Source organism: Pelophylax lessonae (assembly GCF_965119305.1).
Source record: "Pelophylax lessonae genome assembly, chromosome: 4".
Taxonomy (NCBI): domain Eukaryota; kingdom Metazoa; phylum Chordata; class Amphibia; order Anura; family Ranidae; genus Pelophylax; species Pelophylax lessonae.
The window spans coordinates 569,668,669-569,688,536 of NC_138771.1; the positions used below are offsets into that span (position 1 = coordinate 569,668,669).

Genomic DNA, 19,868 nt, shown 5'->3' on the forward strand with positions numbered 1-19,868 from the left:
AGAGTGACAGAGGGATGTGCTCATCAGCCTGCTGCTCCTCTTTTCACTGTCCAGTCAAAGGCAGGCGGAGGGATTAGACCTGTAAGTATTACTTATTGACTAGAGAAGAATCAGGTCCCCTTTCCTGCCAGATTGGGCTGTTCTGTCTGGCAGAGCTGTTTAAACTTCAAAACTGGATGGCCAGAAAATAAAAATCCTTTGGCAGCTAAAACAGTTTTCATATATGTAATTCATGTGTGTTTAGTGGTTTGCTGGATTTCAGCTTTAATAAAGCTGTGCAGTGCTTTTGGTTTTTAATGGGTGGATATTGGTTTATGGTGAAGCCCACTTAAAAATGACTCATCCTGTAATCAAAAAGCAATACTCTGTTTTTAAATGAAATGGTATAGTATGGCTTTGGTGTAAGCTAGGTGGCTTTACCCGCTATTTCACACACCAGCGTATTGTGATATCCTATGACGTGATAATTGAGATATTGATAAATGCATTGACCTATTTGATTATAAATGCAAATCAATAGATGTTTTTGTTGTTGAGGCTCAGTGTAATGGATCATGAATAAACAAAAAATCATTCTAATGAGTAAGCTGGGTATTGTGGAGAAGAGGAAATAATCAGAGAAATAAATGGGTTCATTGTTTAAGTTATAAGAAAAATCAATGTGTTGCAGTGGAAAGACACAGTGCCACTCATAAATAAACAAAACTGGAGGTGCGGGGGACTTACTGTGGTCCACAGCATTCCTGCAATCTTCTCTACCCTGACTTCTTTTTTAACTTACAGTATATTTTGGTTATACATACAGTGTATGAGTGTGCATTTATATGTGTTGTGTGTGTGTCTGCCTGTCTATTCGAGGAGGTTTACTGTGTACCAATCATTGAAAATCGATCACACCTGATGTACTGACGGCCTATCTCATTTCCTAAGGCCCCAACATGTCAAGACAGTACAAATACCCACCAAATGACCCCTTTTTGGAAAATACCAAGTCCAAAGAATTTAGTAAGAGACATGACAAGTTTTTTGAAGTTGTAGTTTTTTCCCACAATTCTTTGGAAAAATAAGAATTTTTTTTCCCCCACAAAAATGTCATATTAACAAGTTATTTATCACACACAGCATAGGCATACTTGCAACTACATCCCAAAACGTATACTGTTACTTGTCCTGAGTATGGCGATACCACATGTGTGAGACCTTTTCACAGCCTGGCCACATAGAAAAGTGCAACATCCAAGGAGCACCTTCAAGCATTATCCACTTTTAAGACCAGACCTTATTCCGACACTTTTTGCCTTTTTGTTTTCAAGTAAAAATCTGTATTTTTGCTAGAAAATTACTTGGAACCCCCAAACGATATATGTTTTTGTAGCAGAGGCCCTAGAGAATAAAAAAAAATATAAAATATGGTTTTGCGCTGGGTAAATAGATGCCAACCATATCACGCTTTAAAATTGCGCACGCTTATGAAATGGTGCCATTATTTAAAAATCTCCATAGGCAAAGCTTTATAAGCCTTTAGTTTACAGGTACACAGTAGGCCTGGTGCTAAAATTATTGCTCTTGCTCTGACGTTTGCGCCGATACCTCATATATGATACAGATGTTCATGGAGACACTTGTACAGATGTTTTGTACACTGGTACAGATGTGATGGGACACTGACAGATGTTTTGTGCACTGGTACAGATGTTCATGGGGACACTGGTACAGATGTTTTGTACACTGGTACAGATGTGATGGGACACTGACAGATGTTTTGTGCACTGGTACAGATGTGATGGGACACTGACAGATGTGTTGTGCACTGGTACACATGTGATGGGAAACTGACAGTTGTTTTGTGCACTGGTAAAGATGTGATGGGACACTGACATATGTTTTGTGCACTGGTACAGATGTGATGGGACACTGACAGTTGTTTTGTGCACTGGTAAAGATGTGATGGGACACTGACAGATGTTTTGTGCACTGGTACAGATTTGATGGGACACTGATAGATGTTTTGTGCACTGGTACAGATGTGATGGGACACTGACAGATGTTTTGTGCACTGGTACAGATGTGATGGGACACTGACAGATGTTTTGTGCACTGGTACAGATGTGATGGGACACTGACAGATGTTTTGTGCACTGGTACAGATTTGATGGGACACTGATAGATGTTTTGTGCATTGGTACAGATTTGATGGGACACTGATAGATGTTTTGTGCACTGGTACAGATGTGATGGGACACTGGTACAGATGTGATGGAACACTGGTACAGATGTTTTGTACACTGGTACAGATGTGATGGGACACTGATAGATGTTTTGTGCACTGGTACAGATGTGATGGGACACTGACAGATGTTTTGTGCACTGGTACAGATGTTTATGGGGGCACTGTGACAAATGTGTATAGGGACGGGGAAGGGGACAGGGACAGTGGTGCTTGGTGTACTGTGTTTGTGGGGATCTGCGACAGCTCTGTGTGTAAAGATATCCTTACACACTGTCACAGATGTTGCAGATTACCCCGCTACCCCCCGCACTGACCTCTCACTGAGTTCAGTGGGGAGAACTGTCACAGAGACACGTGTCTCTGTTTACATAGTGAAGGCTGTGATTGGATAGAGGTGAGCCATCACGTGATCACAGCCATCACAGGATCGCACCGCTGCATGGGCTCGCGGCCCCGAGTGGGCTCTCGTACTGAGGGACGTTTCTGTATGCCCACTCAGAACAACGAAAAGCTCACCCGGGTGGGTGCAGTGGCTGGGTGGGTAGAAGGTAATAGGGGGCCTGAGGGAGCTGCCATTGATAGTTTTTTTTACCATAATGCATATAATGCATTAGGGTAGCAAAACCTTTTGCTTTTAGAACCACTTTAAGTATGACTTTTCAAGTGACATTACCATGTTACCGATTATATTAGATTTACACCGGTATTAAACACAAAAGCAAACATTTATTATATTGCAGCTTTGCAATTCTTAGATGTGATGGCTGCATTGGTTTTCTTTTATAGGCTTTCGTTCCTTTATCTTCACCTGGTGATCAGGCCAGTAAGTCTGTTTTTCAACAGAACAAGTTGTCCTGCAGATGTAGCAGGTAAAGGGTTGAGGAAAACCATTTACCACTGACAGGGGTGCTTACAATTGTCAGCTTTTGTATATTTATGTAAAATCTTTATCTGTAAAGAAAAGATACTTTTTGCTGTGACTGTTTAAAAAGTGTTAGCTGGAGTGCAGCTTCAATTTATTATTTATTATAAATCTGCTAGTACATCTAAGATGCTCCTCCCTCCAGATTAACAATGCTGCTGTCCAAAGTTGTCCCCTGTGCTCCTTCATCCAGAGCTGAGGCACTCTAATATAGGAGGTGTGTTACTGACCAAATTACATGGTAAAAACAGAGGGGAAAAGCCTAAAAAAAGAAAGCTAATGCAGCCACCACATCTATGGATATAGGTAAGCTACAGTATGTTTGATTTTTGGCTTTGGGTTTAATACCAGTTTAAGTGATTGAATTGAAATCGACTTTAAGGATCTGGGTAAAGTGCATACATGTGACAGTACTCCCTCTGTGAGAGGGGTTCCCCTTTATAAATCCTCCATGTCAGTAAGCCTACTGTCCTCTTCCTCTATACAGAAACTTGTGAACCCCTGAAGTTAGTGAAGTCATGTAGTGAGCTGTGTGTGAGGCGGGGGTCACATTTATCTCCCCTCCTGTCTACCATAGTTAATAAATTTAGCTCTAGATTAAAAGTATTGATTGTGTCAGCAGTGTGATAAATACGCAGAGGGAGGGAAAGCGAGCGTGGTGTGCGGAGTATGAGGTGTGTGTGTAAATACTGTATGCAAGATATAGATGAACTCATATACTGAAGTCAATGATTTTGTAGTGCTGGTGCAAAAGTCTACTTACAAATCCAGACAATATGGTGGAAATACAATGGGTTTACATGTTCATAAGCAACAACATAAATCTGAACATTATCATCCAGGGGAGCTTTGTATGAATATCATACTGAGGACCTATACAGGGGAATATGGAGGCTGCTATTGCATGGCACCCAATTTGAAGAAGATATTGGTAGCCTGGCTGTCATGTTGATCCAATGGCTTCAGCATATTCTAAGTCAGTGGCTCTTACAGCAACTCTGACAGCACGGGGTCACTTTTATCCACTTAAGCCCCGGAGGATTTTCCTGCTAAACGACCAGGGGGTATTTTGCGATTCGGCACTGCGTGACTTTAACGGACAATTGCGCGGTCGTGCGACGCTGTACCTAAACGAATTTGACGTCCTTTTTTTCCCACAAACAGAGCTTTCTTTTGGTGGTATTTGATCACCCGTGCGATTTTTACTTTTTGCGCTATAAACAAAAAAAGAGCGTACATTTTGCAAAAATAACAATATTTTTCACATTTTTATATGAAATTCCCCAAAAAAAATTTAAAAATCAAAATTTTTTTAAATTTTCAGCCAATTTGTTTTATGCTACCTATGTTTGGTAAAAAAAATCGCAAAAAGCGTATTTTGATTGGTTTGCGCAAAAGTTATCGCGTTTACTAACAAAGGGAAAGATTTTTGTCATTTTTGTTGTTTTTTTTTTAACGTGTAATGGCGGCGATCTGCGATTTTTTTTTGCGCTACTGCGACATTGGGGCGGACAGATCGGACCCTTGACTGACATTTTTGACACTTTTGGGGTTACCAGTGACATTTCTACAGTAATCAGTGCTATACATATGCACTGTTACTGTACAAATACACTGGTAGTGAAGGGGTTAACTTTATTTGGGAGGGAGGGGCTGTGTGTGTCCCTAGGGGCGTGCTTTCTACTGTGATTGGCTGTGGCTTGAGCTGTAAGGACACTGATCAACGGATCTACATAGTAGATCCGTGTGATCAGTGTCTTTACACCGAGGAGAATGACAGGTGGCTTGTTTACACAAGCTGCCTGACATTCTCCCTCTCCCCCGCCGATCGCCGAGTGACCGGCGGACATCGGGTCCGCTGGTCACAGGCGCGGGGGGGGGGTCCGTGACCAGCGTCACTCTGCCTGTGAGGGGCTGACTGCCGCAGTAAATATACTCTGAGCAGTCGGCAAGCGGTTATATGTAAAAACATGCCTATAAAAGAAAAGGGAATATAGTTAAACTCTGCCTCTTCTCTGTTCCCTAGATCCTTCCTTCCTAACTGAAGTCACATACTGCCAGGCAACTAGCATTTTCAGTAATTCAGCAATGGCATCTTCAATATTTCATTAAGTATAGGTATTAAGTATTTATTTAAAAAAAATACTACTTGATAGAGTCATTTTAACCAAAAATAATTTTTTTTTTCTTTATATCAGATTACCATCAAAATGCAGGCTTAGTCAATAAGTCAAATAGCAAAGTACAGCAATTTATAATGTGTAGTCAGAATTCTTGTTTTAGTTTTATCAGTAGACAGAAATGGGATTGTTTACTATAAGTAAGCAGGGTAAAAAATGTGAATGGTTGCTTTGCGTGAGCTCTTTGCAATCTTGCTTTGTTCTTTTTAATGCCCTAAGGCAGGGTTTCTCAAACAGGGTTCCGTGGAATCCTAGGGTTCCTCCTGAGGTTGCTAGGGGTTCCCTGAGAAACGGGCAATTTCTGCCTCTCAGATAAGTTTCCAATGACACCATTGTTCCTTTTAGATATCTGTAAGGGGGTTATTCTTCCCAATGATGACAAGAGTAAGGAGCGTTCTTCCCACTGACTGTCACACTAATTTGTCATGAGTTGTAGATTTTTAATTTTTAGCAGGGTTCCCTGAGACCAGAAATTTATTTCAAGGGTTCCTCTGTGTTGAAAAGTTTGAAAAAGCCTGCCCTAAGGAATACATTCATATAGTGTGAGTGTGTGTAGCTATAAATGTATATATATAAGCAGGTACAGTCTGCTTCCTCTACTGTAGGTGGCGCCCAACTGCAGCAGCAGCATCACAATTTGGAGAGGAAGTCAGGAAGACTTGGTTTCTCTATGGTTTCCTGGTTCCCAGAGTCAGGGTTTCGGTTGGCAACCCTTGGCGGCCTTCTTGGGTCAGCAGAGTGTTTTAAGTCCCTGCTCCCCCAGTTTTGGTGCGCATTAGTGTGTGGGTAGTGTAAGGACAGGTCTCCCGTCTGTCAGGGACGGTATTAGTGGCAGGCAAAGGTTCCAAACCAGAAGGTAAAGCTTAGGGCTCGCAAGTTCCTTGGACATCTTACCGTTTGAGTGCGAGGTGGCCAGACCGCATTCTGCCCCTTGCAGACAGATGCTGTGAACTATTTTTGCCTTTACTACAACACAAGTTCTGCGCCTTGCCACAATATTAGTTCTATTAATGGCACCCAAGCTGAGAGTTATTGTCGCAGCACCCTCCCACAAATATATATATATATATATATATATATATATATATATATATATATATATATATATTTATATATATATATACAGTATCTCACAAAAGTGAGTACACCCCTCACATTTGTGTAAATATCCTATTATATCTTTTCATGTGACAACACTGAAGCAATGACACTTTGCTACAATGTAAAGTAGTGAGTGTACAGCTTGTATAACAGTGTAACTTTGCTGTCCCCTCAAAATAACTCAACACACAGCCATTAATGTCTAAACCGCTGGCAACAACAGTGAGTACACCCCTAAGTGAAAATGTCCAAATTGGGCCCAATTGGCCATTTTCCCTCCCTGGTGTCATGTGACTCATTAGTGCTACAAGGTCTCAGGTGTGATTGGGGAGCAGGTGTGTTAAATTTGGTGTTATCGCTCTCACTCTCTCATACTGGTCACTGGATGTTCAACATTATACCTCATGGCAAAGAACTCTCTGAGGATCTGAAAAAAAAAATTGTTGCTCTACATAAAGATGGCCCAGGCTATAAGAAGATTGCCAAGACCCTGAAACTGAGCTGCAGCACGGTGGCCAAGACCATACAGTGGTTTAACAGGACAGGTTCCACTCAGAACAGGTCTCGCCATGGTCAACCAAAGAGGTTGAGTGCATGTGCTCAGCGTCATCTCCAGAGGTTGTCTTTGGGAAATAGACGCATGAGTGCTGCCAGCATTGCTAAAGAGGTTGAAGGGGTGGAGGTTGTATGTAAATATATATATATATATATATATATATATATATATATATACTATATTACCAAAAGTATTGGGACGGCTGCCTTTACTCACACATGGCATCCCAGTCTTAGTCTGTAGGGTTCAATATAAGGTTCAATATAAGGTTGCAGCTATAACAGCTTCAACTCCTCTGGGAAGGCTGTCCACAAGGTTTAGGAGTGTGTCTATGTCTGAGGGAATGTTTGACCATTCTTCCAGAAGCGCATTTGTGAGGTCAGGCACTGATGTTGGAGAGAAGGCCTGGCTCGCAGTCTCTGCTTGAATTCATCCCAAAGGTGTTCTATCGGGTTGAGGTCAGCACTCTGGGGCGACTGATGCCATCATGGGGTGTTGTGTAATGATGTCGCGTTCATGCATCATGAAGAGCTTCTGCATACACAAAAATAATGTATCAAGGCCTCCAAATCTCCTCAAACACAGTAGATACAGCTACCATTCATGATCACTAACTTTTAGCCATAATATTAGTTAATGCACAGAGCACAAAAGTGTTATTTATGAAAAAAGCAACCGTTCTTTCTTTGTAATAACTTTTGAGGATGCGTTTATCTCATTGCCTTTGTTATCTGCCCTTTTATTGACAGCCTTAAGGTAATGAGTGAGATTGTGTAGTGTGCAAGAGCATACCTGCAACTTTACTCTGGCTGGTATAGGGTCACTGAGACACCAAGTCATGTATTGTAGGTATGGTGGTATGCTTGTTTCCTTACCCTGAATGGCTAATTTTTTTACGTTTTTTGAGGAGTGTTGTAAAGTTTTTCTGTGCAGTGATGAGGCAACTATGCTCTTGCATATGTAGCACCCTCCTAGGTAGGCGCTAGTGAGAGAGAAGTATAGTTTTGAGCTCTGTCTGCTTACCAGAGGGGCTGCATGTAAATCAATATTGTTCTCTACCTACCAGAGAGCAGGATCTGTTAGTGAGGTCTGCTCATTGTGCTCAGTATGTGATTCAATCAGTCTGGAGAGTGTTTCACCCTGGTCCAATACGGAGGTTTGTTTGACAGTGTGAAAAAACCTGATACATGGGTGCATAGGCTTTTGATACAGTCCTGATGATTGGCAGAGGACAGGTCACATTGATCCATTCTGGGATACTGTATAAAAGCCAGAGCAACATGTGCTGAGGGGGTCTTTCATTGGAGAGCAGAGTCCTGGAGGGAAGGGGTGGCTGCTTCCTCCTCTGTAGAGGTGCCATGCAGACGCTGGAGGTTGTCCTGAGGGCCAGAGGAGTGGTTGAGAGGAGCTGAACTGGAGACCCTGTGACTGCAATATCGTCAGTACATGGACTTGTGTCAAGGGGCCTGACCTGAGGGGGGCCACCCCTGCTTATAGGATTGTCAGAGGACAGGTGTCAGCAGAAAGAGAGGATACTAGGGAGAGTGTCCTGAAGATAAGAGATTGTCCACCAAGTCGTATTAAAGGAACCAAGAGACTTAATTCCTATTCATCCAAAGTGGCAGGATGAATTTACAGCCTGGCTGTTCCACATCTATAAGCAAAGTGGAGAAGATAGAAGTCCTCAAATACTGTGAATAGTTCATTGGAGTATCCCACTATTACCTTCTCCTATCCCCATTATAAAATAAACAAAAAAACAACCAAATACCCCTGGACTGATTATTGAAGTGTGAGCCAAGTGGAAATAAGAAATTGCATTTTCTTATAGCCATGTGCTGGTAACCAGGGGGACCCGCAGAGTGAATATCTAGCAGATCTTTCAGGGGCAGTGCTACACATATATACATACTACTCATTTATTTTTAGTTTAATCTTTTTATTACAGCAATAAGCATAAATGCATTAGCATGGTGTGTAGGCCTAAACACCCAGTCAATGCAGTGGCGGAGCCAGAGGGCTAGCTGGGGTGGCAATTGCCACCCCAGACGAAGTCCTTGCCACCCCTGTTGCCACCCCGCTCGCTGAAAACATTACACTCATTAGCTGAACGATAGAACGTGGGCGCCTGCAGCTAGTTCTCCTGACTGAGTGGTGAGCAGCAGCGGCGCCGTGAGCAGCTGCACAGCTAACGAATCACGCGTGCCTGCACACCTGATTGGTTCGCTGTGCCGCTACTCACTACGTGATTGGTTCGCTGTGCCGCGCTCACCGCTCAGTCAAGAGAACTAGCTGTGGGATGGATGTGTCAGGCTGTGTTCTTCTTCTTCTACCTTAGGTAAGTCTCTCTGGTCTGCATTGAAGGGGACACGGCATGCTGGTCACTACATTGATGGGGGGTACGCTGATCACTACATTGATGGGGGGCATGCTGGTCACTACATTGATGGGGGGGTACACTGGTCACTACATTGATGGATGCTGGCCTGGTCACTACATTGATGGGGGGGGTACGCTGGTCATTGCATCGAATGGGTGCATGCTGTAGTAACTCTGCATTGAATGGGGGCACACTGTAGTAACTCTGCATTGAATGGGGGCACGCTGTAGTAACTCTGCACTACTAAAAATGTGTGACGAAGAGGATCCACCGCAAAAAAATATCGCAATATAGTGACCCCCCAAAATAATACCTTGCCACCCCTGTTTTAAAAGTCTAGCTCCGCCCCTGAGTCAATGTGTCTCTGAGGTCTATCCCATTGGATCCCCCAGAACTGTGACTGAGCTGTTCTGGACAGCTCACAGGCAACTATCAACGATTGGAAGCTGGTAAGACAGGCTAGCAATGATGTCAGCACTGTGCCAATCACAGTGCTGCATGATCGGCAGCCCCACTTACTGGTCTTAAGCTTCAAGGACCATTTAAAGCAGCAGCACTCAGTGGTATAAAAGAATTCGATTTTTTTTGTGTACAGGTTTTTATTTTTTTGCTTACTGTAGACATTAGAGGTAGGCAGCAATTGGATGTGCAGGTATAATTTGATCACCCACATTTATTTCCCGCAAATCCCTTTATAATAAGTGCTCAGATTGCTTAAACATGCATACCGTATTTATACCTATGTAAGTGAGAACTCAGCCATACACCTCTTTCATCAGTTTTAGTGTAAGGTTAAAATAATAACAAATTATCCAGCATAGACAAAGTCTTTTGGGGTGTCTGATGGGTTGGTTGTTGATCACAGATGTCTAAATCCGTCTGGTTATTGACCATCGCACATCACTGGCTTCTGTATTTTTAAAATCATCAGCCCGCCTCAGAATAGGTTCTGCTATCCCTTTCTATCTTCTAGTCAGTGGTCTCTTTTCTCTTCCTCACTATTTTGCCCTTGTATTATGTCCAATCAGCTGTCTCTGTATTACTAGTTTGTCTTTCTATTCCCTCCAGTCATTGCTCTCTTCCTTACTAGTTAGTCCTTCTATTCCCTCCAGTCTTTGCTCTCTTCCTCATTAGTTAGTCCTTCTATTCCCTCCAGTCTTTGCTCTTTTCCTCACTAGTTAGTCCTTCTATTCCATCCGGTCTTTGCTCTCTTCCTCACTAGTTAGTCCTTCTATTCCCTCTATTTTTTGCTCTCTTTCTCACTAGTTTGTCTTTCTATTCCCTCCAGTCATTGCTCTCTTCCTTACTAGTTAGTCCTTCTATTCCCTCCAGTCTTTGCTCTCTTCCTCATTAGTTAGTCCTTCTATTCCCTCCAGTCTTTGCTCTTTTCCTCACTAGTTAGTCCTTCTATTCCATCCGGTCTTTGCTCTCTTCCTCACTAGTTAGTCCTTCTATTCCCTCTATTTTTTGCTCTCTTTCTCACTAGTTTGTCTTTCTATTCCCTCCAGTCTTTGCTTTCTTCTCCACTAGTTAGTCCTTATATTCCCTCCAGTCATTGCTCTCTTTCTCATCAGTTAGTCCTTGTTTTCCATCCAGTCTTTGCTGTCTTCCTTACTAGTTATTCCTTCTATTCCCTCCAGTCTTTGCTCTCTTTCTCGCTAGTTAGTCCTTCTATTGCCTCCAGTCTTTACTTTCTTCCTCACTAGTTAGTCCTTCTATTCCCTCCAGCCATTGCTCTCTACCATACTAGTTAGTCCTTCTATTCCCTCCAGTCTTTGCTCTCTTCCTCACTAGTTAGTCCTTCTATTCCCTCCAGTCTTTGCCCTCTTCCTCACTAGTTAGTCCTTCCATTCCCCCCAGTCTTTGCTATCTTCCTCACTAGTTAGTCCTACTATTCCCTCCAGTCTTTGCTCTCTTCCTCACTAGTTAGTCCTTTTATTCCATCCAGTCTTTGCTCTCTTCCTCACTAGTTAGTCCTACTATTCCATCCAGTCTTTGCTCTCTTCCTCACTAGTTAGTCCTACTATTCCCTCCAGTCTTTGCTCTCTTCCTCACTAGTTAGTCCTTTTATTCCATCCAGTCTTTGCTCTCTTCCTCACTAGTTAGTCCTTCTATTCCTTCCAGTCTTTGCTCTCTTCCTCACTAGTTTGTCTTTCTATTCCCCCCGGTCTTTGCTTTCTTCCCCACTAGTTAGTCCTTCTATTCCCTCCAGTCTTTGCTCTCTTACTCACTAGTTAGTCCTTCTATTCCCTCCGGCCTTTGCTCTCTTCTTCACTTGTTTGTCCTTCTATTTCCTCAAATCTTTGCTCTCTTCCTCACTAGTTAGTCCCTCTATTCCCTCCAGTCTTTACTCTATTCTTCACTAGTTAGTCCTCCTATTCCCTCCATTCTTTTCTCTTTTCCTCACTAGTTAGTCCTCTTATTCCCTCCAGTCTTTGCTCTATTCTTTACCGGTTTGTCATTCTATTCCCTCCAGTCATTGCTCTCTTCCTCACTAGTTAGTCCTATTTCTTTGTCAGCTGTCTCTTCATTACTAGTTCATCCTTCCTTCTCTCCAGTCAGCTGTGTCTTAAGTTTTAGTTAGTCCTTTTATTCTCTCTGGTCAGTTGTCTCTTCCTCACTAGTTATTCCTTTTTTATGTCCAAGCAGTTCTCTTCCTGTTTTAATAATTTTATTCCCAGCACTCAGATGTCTCTTTGTTACTAGTTAGTCCTTCTATTCTCTCTGGTCATATGTCTCTTCTTCTTTAGTCCTTCTATTCTCTAGTCAGATGTCTCCTTCTCTTTAGTCCTCCTATCCTCTCCAGTCAGATGTCTCTTCCTCTTCAGTCCTTATATTCTCCATGCAGATGTCTCTTCTTCTTCAGTCCTTCTATTCTCCAGTCAGATGTCTCTTCCTTTCCAGTCCTTCTATCCTCTCCAGTCAGATGTCTCTTCCTCTTCAGTCCTTCTATTTTGTCCAGTAAACTGTCTCTTCCTCAGAATTACATTCATTCTTTCTTTGGTCAGTATTCTCTCCTCTCTCCCCACCTGTCTGTTTGTCTATGTGTCTCTCCCCTCTCCAGACTCTCTCTCATGAGTTGTGGCTTTCTCTCCTCTGTCAGCTGTCTCTCCCTCTCTGGCGTGCACCGTTCCTCTCCCCAGGCAGCGCTGTCTCTTTCTCTTCTCACTCCTGGTTATTAACGCTCTTTTGATAGGCAATTATTTGGTGCTCTATATTTTTGCGACTCTCTCGTGCGAGACTCTGATTTATGAACATGTCTGAGAGTCTCTGCACCCCCTTCCACTCGCACAGCATCACTCTGTTAACCCCTCCTCTGCCAGACGCTTCTCTCAATCTCTTAGTGCCTGTCTGAGCCCTGGTAGGCTCCATGGACATTTAGGGCAATGGGACTTTATGTGGTTCCTGAAGTATCTAACTGGCCATGTTCCCCATTTTAGTAGGCTTATTTATAAAAGGCAGGATAGACAAAAAAGATGCATAGGGCAATTGTCCATAAAATTTTCTTTCTGTATCCTGAATAATAAATCAGCAATAACTCCAGAAATGTCTCTTTTTCGATTTCTTATGTCCCTTCATTATACCTGACCCCAGTTAATAATGATGCAAAGACCACTAATGTGTAGTAACCACAAACAGCCAATCGGACAACCACTTTCTTTACCCTCACTGCACTGAGTTTCTAAAACTGATTCCGGATTGGTTGTGATGGGTTACAACCCGTCACCAGTCATTTTGTAGCACGCTAAAAATAAAGCAGAATGACCTTCATATAAAAACAATCAGTCAGCAAAGTGAGTAATCTAACACCAACCAATTAGAAATCACCTTTCCTTGTTTAGATTATCCTGAGCGTTTTAAAGTTGATTGGCTGCCACGTTTACCTGCAGATTATTGCCGTTTGCTCTATTCTAAACATCATGTAGACTTTATGTATAAGGGCAAATAAGCAATAATGCAATGCAATAAGCTTCAGTAGAAAAAAAAACAGAAGTCATCTATCCATGGTTAATGAGTTTTGAACTGGTAAAAGATGTAATGTTACTGGTTGCCAAAGGTTATAGCACTTCATTGTCACTGCCCCCCCCCCTTTTTTTTCATAGAAGTTTTGTACAGTATCTATTAGGAATGTAAGGAGCCTCTACATTGTGTGATGCCTTATCCCTCTTTTTTATGAATGAATATATGCAGTGAACAGTTACCCAGCAAAAAAGGTGCAAAACATACTATACCATAGCACAGACACAATGCCTGGTGCAGAATTTCATAGGGTTATAGGAAACAGATTGGTTGGGTTGTAGTCCCGTATGCACCTTCCCTAAATTCATATTCTGTGTACTTCTCCCAGCCTTCCCCCCCTCCCTCCTCCTCCGCTTTCTTTCCTCCCCTCCCTGTCTCTGTGGTATCCCTCTCTGACATAGCTCCAGACAGCTGTTAAACGACTTAATCTCTTAAAAATAGTTTTAATTTTCTGCCTCTTATTGATCGCCGGCTCCCAATTAATCAACCAAGTGGAGCAGTGAAGATGGGAGGTCCCAGTGTGCCCCCTAGGGCTGGTTGGGGGGCTGATGTCTTCACCTATACACTTGTCTATGGAATAGACTATGAGTAACCTATAAAAGGTTACTTCATTAACCCCTGCCCTCCTAGAGACCCCAGTATCACCACATTAACCCTTTTATGCTCATTGTAGACAGTGTTATAACATCTCTTACAATGTTTGTTTTTCAGGCTCTTGGCTCTGTCTATTTTATACATAGCTCTCTACGTACGGTTCAGATCTATGACTTTAAAGGTAAGAAATAGAGGCTGGCATTGCAAGTGTGCTGCACCACAATAAATAAAGTATAACTGTGTAATAGATAGAAAGGTAAATTCACTGTGTATATGTCTAGTTTAGTAAAGTTTGTAGGTAACTGGAAAACGGACAACAAGCAATAATTTCTCATCCAGTATAGTACCTGACCTCACAAATTCCCAAAGACACACTTCAAAATCTAGTGAAAAACCCTCCCTGAAGAGTGGAGGCTGTTAGTCATAAAGGGAGGACAACGCCATATTAATAACCATGGCTTTGGAATGGGATGTTCACCAAGCTCTTTTAGGTAAGGTGTCCACAAACGTTTGCCCATACATTGTACCAACTGCTCCTTGTATATATGTGAAGGGTGGCAATATGGTCTCCAATGTATCGATGGGGCTGACTGGCCCTATTATAATTAATATAGCAAGACTGGGTTGCAACTTTTTACTTTGGAAAACTTTGAAAACTAATATCTCCTGTGTGCCGGTCTTAGAAAAGGAAGCAGAGCTTTAGGTTCTGTTGCACTCTGTGCAAACTTTTAGTGTGGCATCCCATCATCCATAGAAAAAAATTCTTGCTTGCTCCAACTTTTTTGCCATAGGCTTACACCCAGGGGAGGACTGGGCCAGGGGGCAGGGGGGCAATTGCCCCCTGGGCCACTCTGATGTCCTGTAAAAAGGCTGCACTGCTTCTGCCACAGACATGCTTAAAGGATTCCTGGTGAAGAGAAGTAAAAAGTCTTTGCCACTGTCCTACTGAGTGTGGGAAAATTGTGTCTGAGCAGAGGCCGGTTCCATGCCCCACTTGGGAATCTCCTCCCCTGGCAAGCCCCACATGAGCTGTCGCAGCTCACCCCAACCACCCCCTGCTGGCAAGGTTGGGAACCCAGATACAGCCGGTGAGTAAAAAGTACCTGGAGCAGGGCTTCAGCTTTGAATGGGGGTCAGGAGGAGGGCGGGAAGAGGGAGAGTGGGAGCAGGCCAAGCCGCTGCACCATGGGCATCTGGTTTGTACTTGCCCCCTGGGTTGAAGGTTGCCAGTCTGCCCCTGCTTACACCTATACTTTGTGAAAGGTCTCTCACCACCTTTAGAGCTTTCCATCATTGGGGAGGATCAGCATGCATGTTTTTAAAACCTACTCCCCACCTGCAGAGAAAAGTAATTTATTTTTCCAGAGCTCTGCAGTACGTTGTTGAACCCCTGCAAACAAAGTTTAAAGTGAATGACCGCACTCAAATATGTAGAAGATCGCAGGAGTTCATTAGGAACAATCCATCAAATCAGACACATACAGTACACAGTACTTTCAGGAAAGGAACAGCGCTAACATTGACGCATTTTGCTCTTAAAACGCTTAGCCGTAGATACGTCTAAGTGCTTGTAACATGAAACATGTCAATGTCAATTCTGTTCCTTTCCTGGAAGTGCTGTGTATGTATGTGTTTTGATGGATTACTAAAACCAAGTAATAATTCTCACATCCGATAGTTTCTTTAGCATCCTCATCTCTGCTTTAATTCCACAACCTAACATACTAGTCCCCACATATAGGAAAATAACACTTCCAAAGTAAACAAAATACTTTATGTTAGAACAGGGTTGCCCAACCTTTTGAAGAGCGAGGGCCACTTAAGCGACTTGGTAACCCATCGCGGGCCACAATGAGTGGAGCAAGAGAATGACAGGTCCATGTCCACTCCACATATGTAGAGCGGACACGGACACAGCCCTCTGATCCGCCCAGACGGAAGGGGACAGATCCCCTTCCATTTTTTTAGGTAGGCGGATGTAAACCGATACAAGTCAGTTTACATCTGCCGCTCCATAGAGGCAAATGGAGGGTCCGATTGGGTTGGACCGATCATTTGAAAGGGGCCCAAGGCTGCTTTCACACTGATGCGCTGTGATTTACCCACACCGCAGGTGCAGCGCAGTGTAGCTGTGGATTTCCTGCAGGTTAGCTGCACTTTGCCATAGACTTCTATTATATCCTGCAGGTGTGGTGCACTTTCTGAAAGTACACCAAACCTACATGTAATAACAGAAGTGTATGGCTCAGTGCAGGTAATCTGCAGGTGCACTGCGCTGCATCTGCGGATCAGTTTTAAAGCAGCCCAGTAACCACTGCAGAACAGATATATATACTGTGATTTTAGTAGTAAATTTACCTTTAATAACATTCTTCTATTCAGGTATCGCCAGCATTTGCTGTCCCAAGCAGAGTGCATTTTTTATCACCCTGCCTGTGACAGGAGCCGGCGCTATACAGGAAGCATCAGCTTATGCAGTTCTGCTCTTCAGCCATTTGCTTCCTCTACCAGCTGCTTAATTCACAACACGAATGCTCTGGCATGGTGGGTTCAGCAACCCATGATCTGGGCTTGCCAACTAGCCATCCCAGAGCAGGAGGTCGAGGGCCACATCAGAGGGCTCCTCGGGCCATTGGTTGGGCACCCCTGTGTTAGAACAATGTTTAGCATTTTCCTCTTTTATTGTTCCCCTTTATAGCATTTGATTTACTACTGAATGACAGGTACTTTTTAATAACGTTCAGGGTGTTATCAGTTTACATCTTTTCCTAGGAGGCTGTATGACTTAACCTATCTCAAGGAAGTCAAAAATAAAAGTTTTGCTTAATTTTCTAACCTGCTCTAAAAATCTGAAAAGAAAGCAACTAATTGGTTGTCACTGTGGGCTACTACATAAAATGTCTTTACCTTTCCCCTTTTTTCCCTTTCAGACAAGAATTTCATCTCGCTGTCTGGACAGACCATATATATGGGCTCTCTTGAAGACTGCCACATTGTGCACAAGGAGAGATTCCCACAGGACTTCTGGTCCGAGGTAATGAACTGCCTACAAATGTCAAGACAAATATGTTGTGGCTCAAAGAGAATGTGTGTTTTATTAATTGAAAAGTAACTGGTTCACTTTAATTGAGACCTCCCCAGATAACTGTACCTTTTTTCCTTTCACTCCCTCTTCCTGGACTTGTGGCTCACATAAGGTTGTCATATAGGTTAGTCATATGCTCCCCCATACTCAGAAGTACCAGGCATTTCCTTTGTGTCCTGGTTCTGAACAGAGAAGATGGGGAATGAAATAAAGATACTAAAGTCTATTTTTTAATAATGAAATCAATTTAAAAGTGATAATGCTTGCCTGCTCTATGCATAAATATTGCACAGAACACACCCTCCTTTGCTTTTCTGGCAGTCCCCCACCGGCGATATTATTTTCTCACTGCTCCAGGTGCCTCCTTGGAAAGCCACATGCAGAGAAGGCATCCATGGGTGCACATTCCAAGCCAGGCTTTGTACATCCATAGACACAGACAGTGCTGGTAAAGCATACTCACGCTCCCTCCTCACAGGAGTTTGTTTGACAGCAGCAGGGGCTGGGGCCAGTGACAGGAATCAGGTAATTGTTTAGAAACAGGAGGGTTAGGACATAAAGTGGGGTGTTTTTTACCTTAATGCAGAGAATGCAGTTTTACACCTATGCGTCCGGGCTGATCATTTGCTGGTAATCGTCAAATAGCAAATTCATGCAAGTGGCTGAAATTAGCTGCAGGAGTTGGGAGCTTCTCATTCTTTTCAGTAACTGTGCCTCCTGCAACTATTCATCAGGACACACTGCTGGGTTTCTCACAGGTACACACTGTCACGCCAAAATGCAGGCATAAATGTAGCCTAAAACATCATGCAATGCATCACAACGCTTCATGTCAATGCACATCAATGCATGTGCGTTGATCTGTGTTCAACACACACTTGGTGTGAATGGACCCTTAATTAATTTGACACAGAGCAGGCTATAAATCATGACTACCTGGGTTATGTGCCACCTATAGGTGAATGGACACTGTCATAAAGAACATATAGAATGTCCCCCTATATAACCCCTCTGTGATGGTATTCACCTTCACTGGGATTGAAAGACAGATACTTAATAGTTTGAATCGCTTCAAGTGGGACAGTAATATTTGTCAGCTGTTTGATTCTGAACATGCTGAAAGAGCTAATCACATTGGCTTCTGTTCCATGTCCTTCAATGTAAGAGACAAGCTTTCCCTATTGTTTGTGTATTGAGATAATGCGTATTCCATGTACTTCAATGTAGGGGACGGACAGACTGTCATTGGCAGTCTTGTCCTATTGTCTGTTTTGAGATGGAATGTGTATTGTGTTAAGTCTGCCTGTCCCATTGTTAAATGTTAATGACCTCACATTGTTCTGTCCAGATGGCTAGATAATTAGTTCAGGTTAATTCTGTTTCTGTATACAATTTCATCTGCATATGATAATGTAATCAGGCAGAGGGGAGGGATTGTGTACGCTGTATGGAAGTGACTGAGTGTAAAACTCTGTTTTTATTGGATTGTGAATTTCATGTCCTCTTCCCCACAAGGTCCACCTGAGCGGTAACCTTGTGGGGGAAAACTGTATCAAAGAGCAGCTGTACCATTAAACCTTGAGTTCTACTTCACCCTCAATCTAGAGTCCTGACTCTTATTGGGGGAATCTGCTACAAGGGATTGCTATGCTCTTCATACTCCCTTGGATAATCACTAAGCTCTTGTAAGAGCTTGTTCCTGTTCCTGCTTCACTCTCTGGGGAAAGAGAGGTTCACCCCCTGGAACCTGAAGCCTTGTCGTAGGTCCAGGGGGGGGTAGGAGACGGCGAGATCCCAACCAAGCTGCGGTGGTTCGTGGGGTCTGAGGGGGTTATGGTGTCTGGTGGAGTGCTTGGAACCCTCGGGAAGCACTAGGAGCATCCGTCAACGGAGGTACCCAGTCAGGGTGCCAGTTGATCCTACTCAGAAAGTTCCTCAGGTTTTTCTCCAGTGTCTGTAAGATGATGACTACCAGAATCTCAACTGATTCCAGCAGGGATCAAGAGTTTGGTAATCCGGATCCATTCCTACAGCTGGAGACCTAAGATAGATGGTACCCAGGCCCTGCCACAATGGACTTGATGTTTAAGCGGATATTGGCTGTAATGCGCCTGGTTGGTGCTTGACCCTGTGGACACGGGGCCCTGTACACATGGAATCCCACACAGTTTTGTTCTGACCAAGGTGCATTGACATTTACCTGCGCATGCATGTCCGACATATTTCTGGAGCATGGAAGTTTCAAATTCATTAGAGCAAATACATTTTTATTGCTGGGTTATTAAAGGTATTTTTAGTCAACTTTAATTTTTATGTAAAAGAAATCTCAATGACCGCTTTATATTAAATACAGACTGTATTGACATAAGAATTGTTACCACAATGTACACTGTAACTCACACAGAGGTATATTATTCTCTGTCAATTTTCCACCACTATACAGTAACTCGGGAACTTAAAGCTAAACTCCAGATAGATAACAAAAAAAACAAAAAACAAAAATGGTTTATTCCAATTATGTACTGAATCCAACGATGTACCTAAAAATGTCACATGTGTAAAACTAGAACTAGGATAAATAACTAATCCTGTCTTTATATTTGCTCTCTATGATATTCTATAAAACAAGACTCCACTGGAGTAGGCAGGGCCAACACTGTGAGGCAGTCAGACTCTACTACCTAACACAGTGCTGTCAGTTTATCTCTGGGAGCTTGCTGACAGGAAGTGAGGTCAGAATGATGGCCTTATTAGTGTGGTTTTGCCCCTTCACTTTACAGACCAAGTTGCTATGCTTCAC

General features: G+C 42.9%; 1 protein-coding gene across 4 annotated transcripts in view; it reads left to right on the forward strand.

The window, feature by feature from the left end:
* LOC309551983 (inositol polyphosphate-5-phosphatase A-like) overlaps positions 1-19,868 on the forward strand; it is a 76,054-nt gene that overhangs the window by 33,465 nt on the left and 22,721 nt on the right. For all 4 annotated transcript variants that reach the window (XM_082252722.1, XM_082252724.1, XM_082252725.1 and 1 more), the window contains 2 exons: positions 14,101-14,164; positions 16,914-17,017. In XM_082252722.1, the coding sequence (XP_082108848.1) occupies positions 14,101-14,164; positions 16,914-17,017 (168 nt within the window). The remainder of the gene's footprint in view (positions 1-14,100; positions 14,165-16,913; positions 17,018-19,868) is intronic.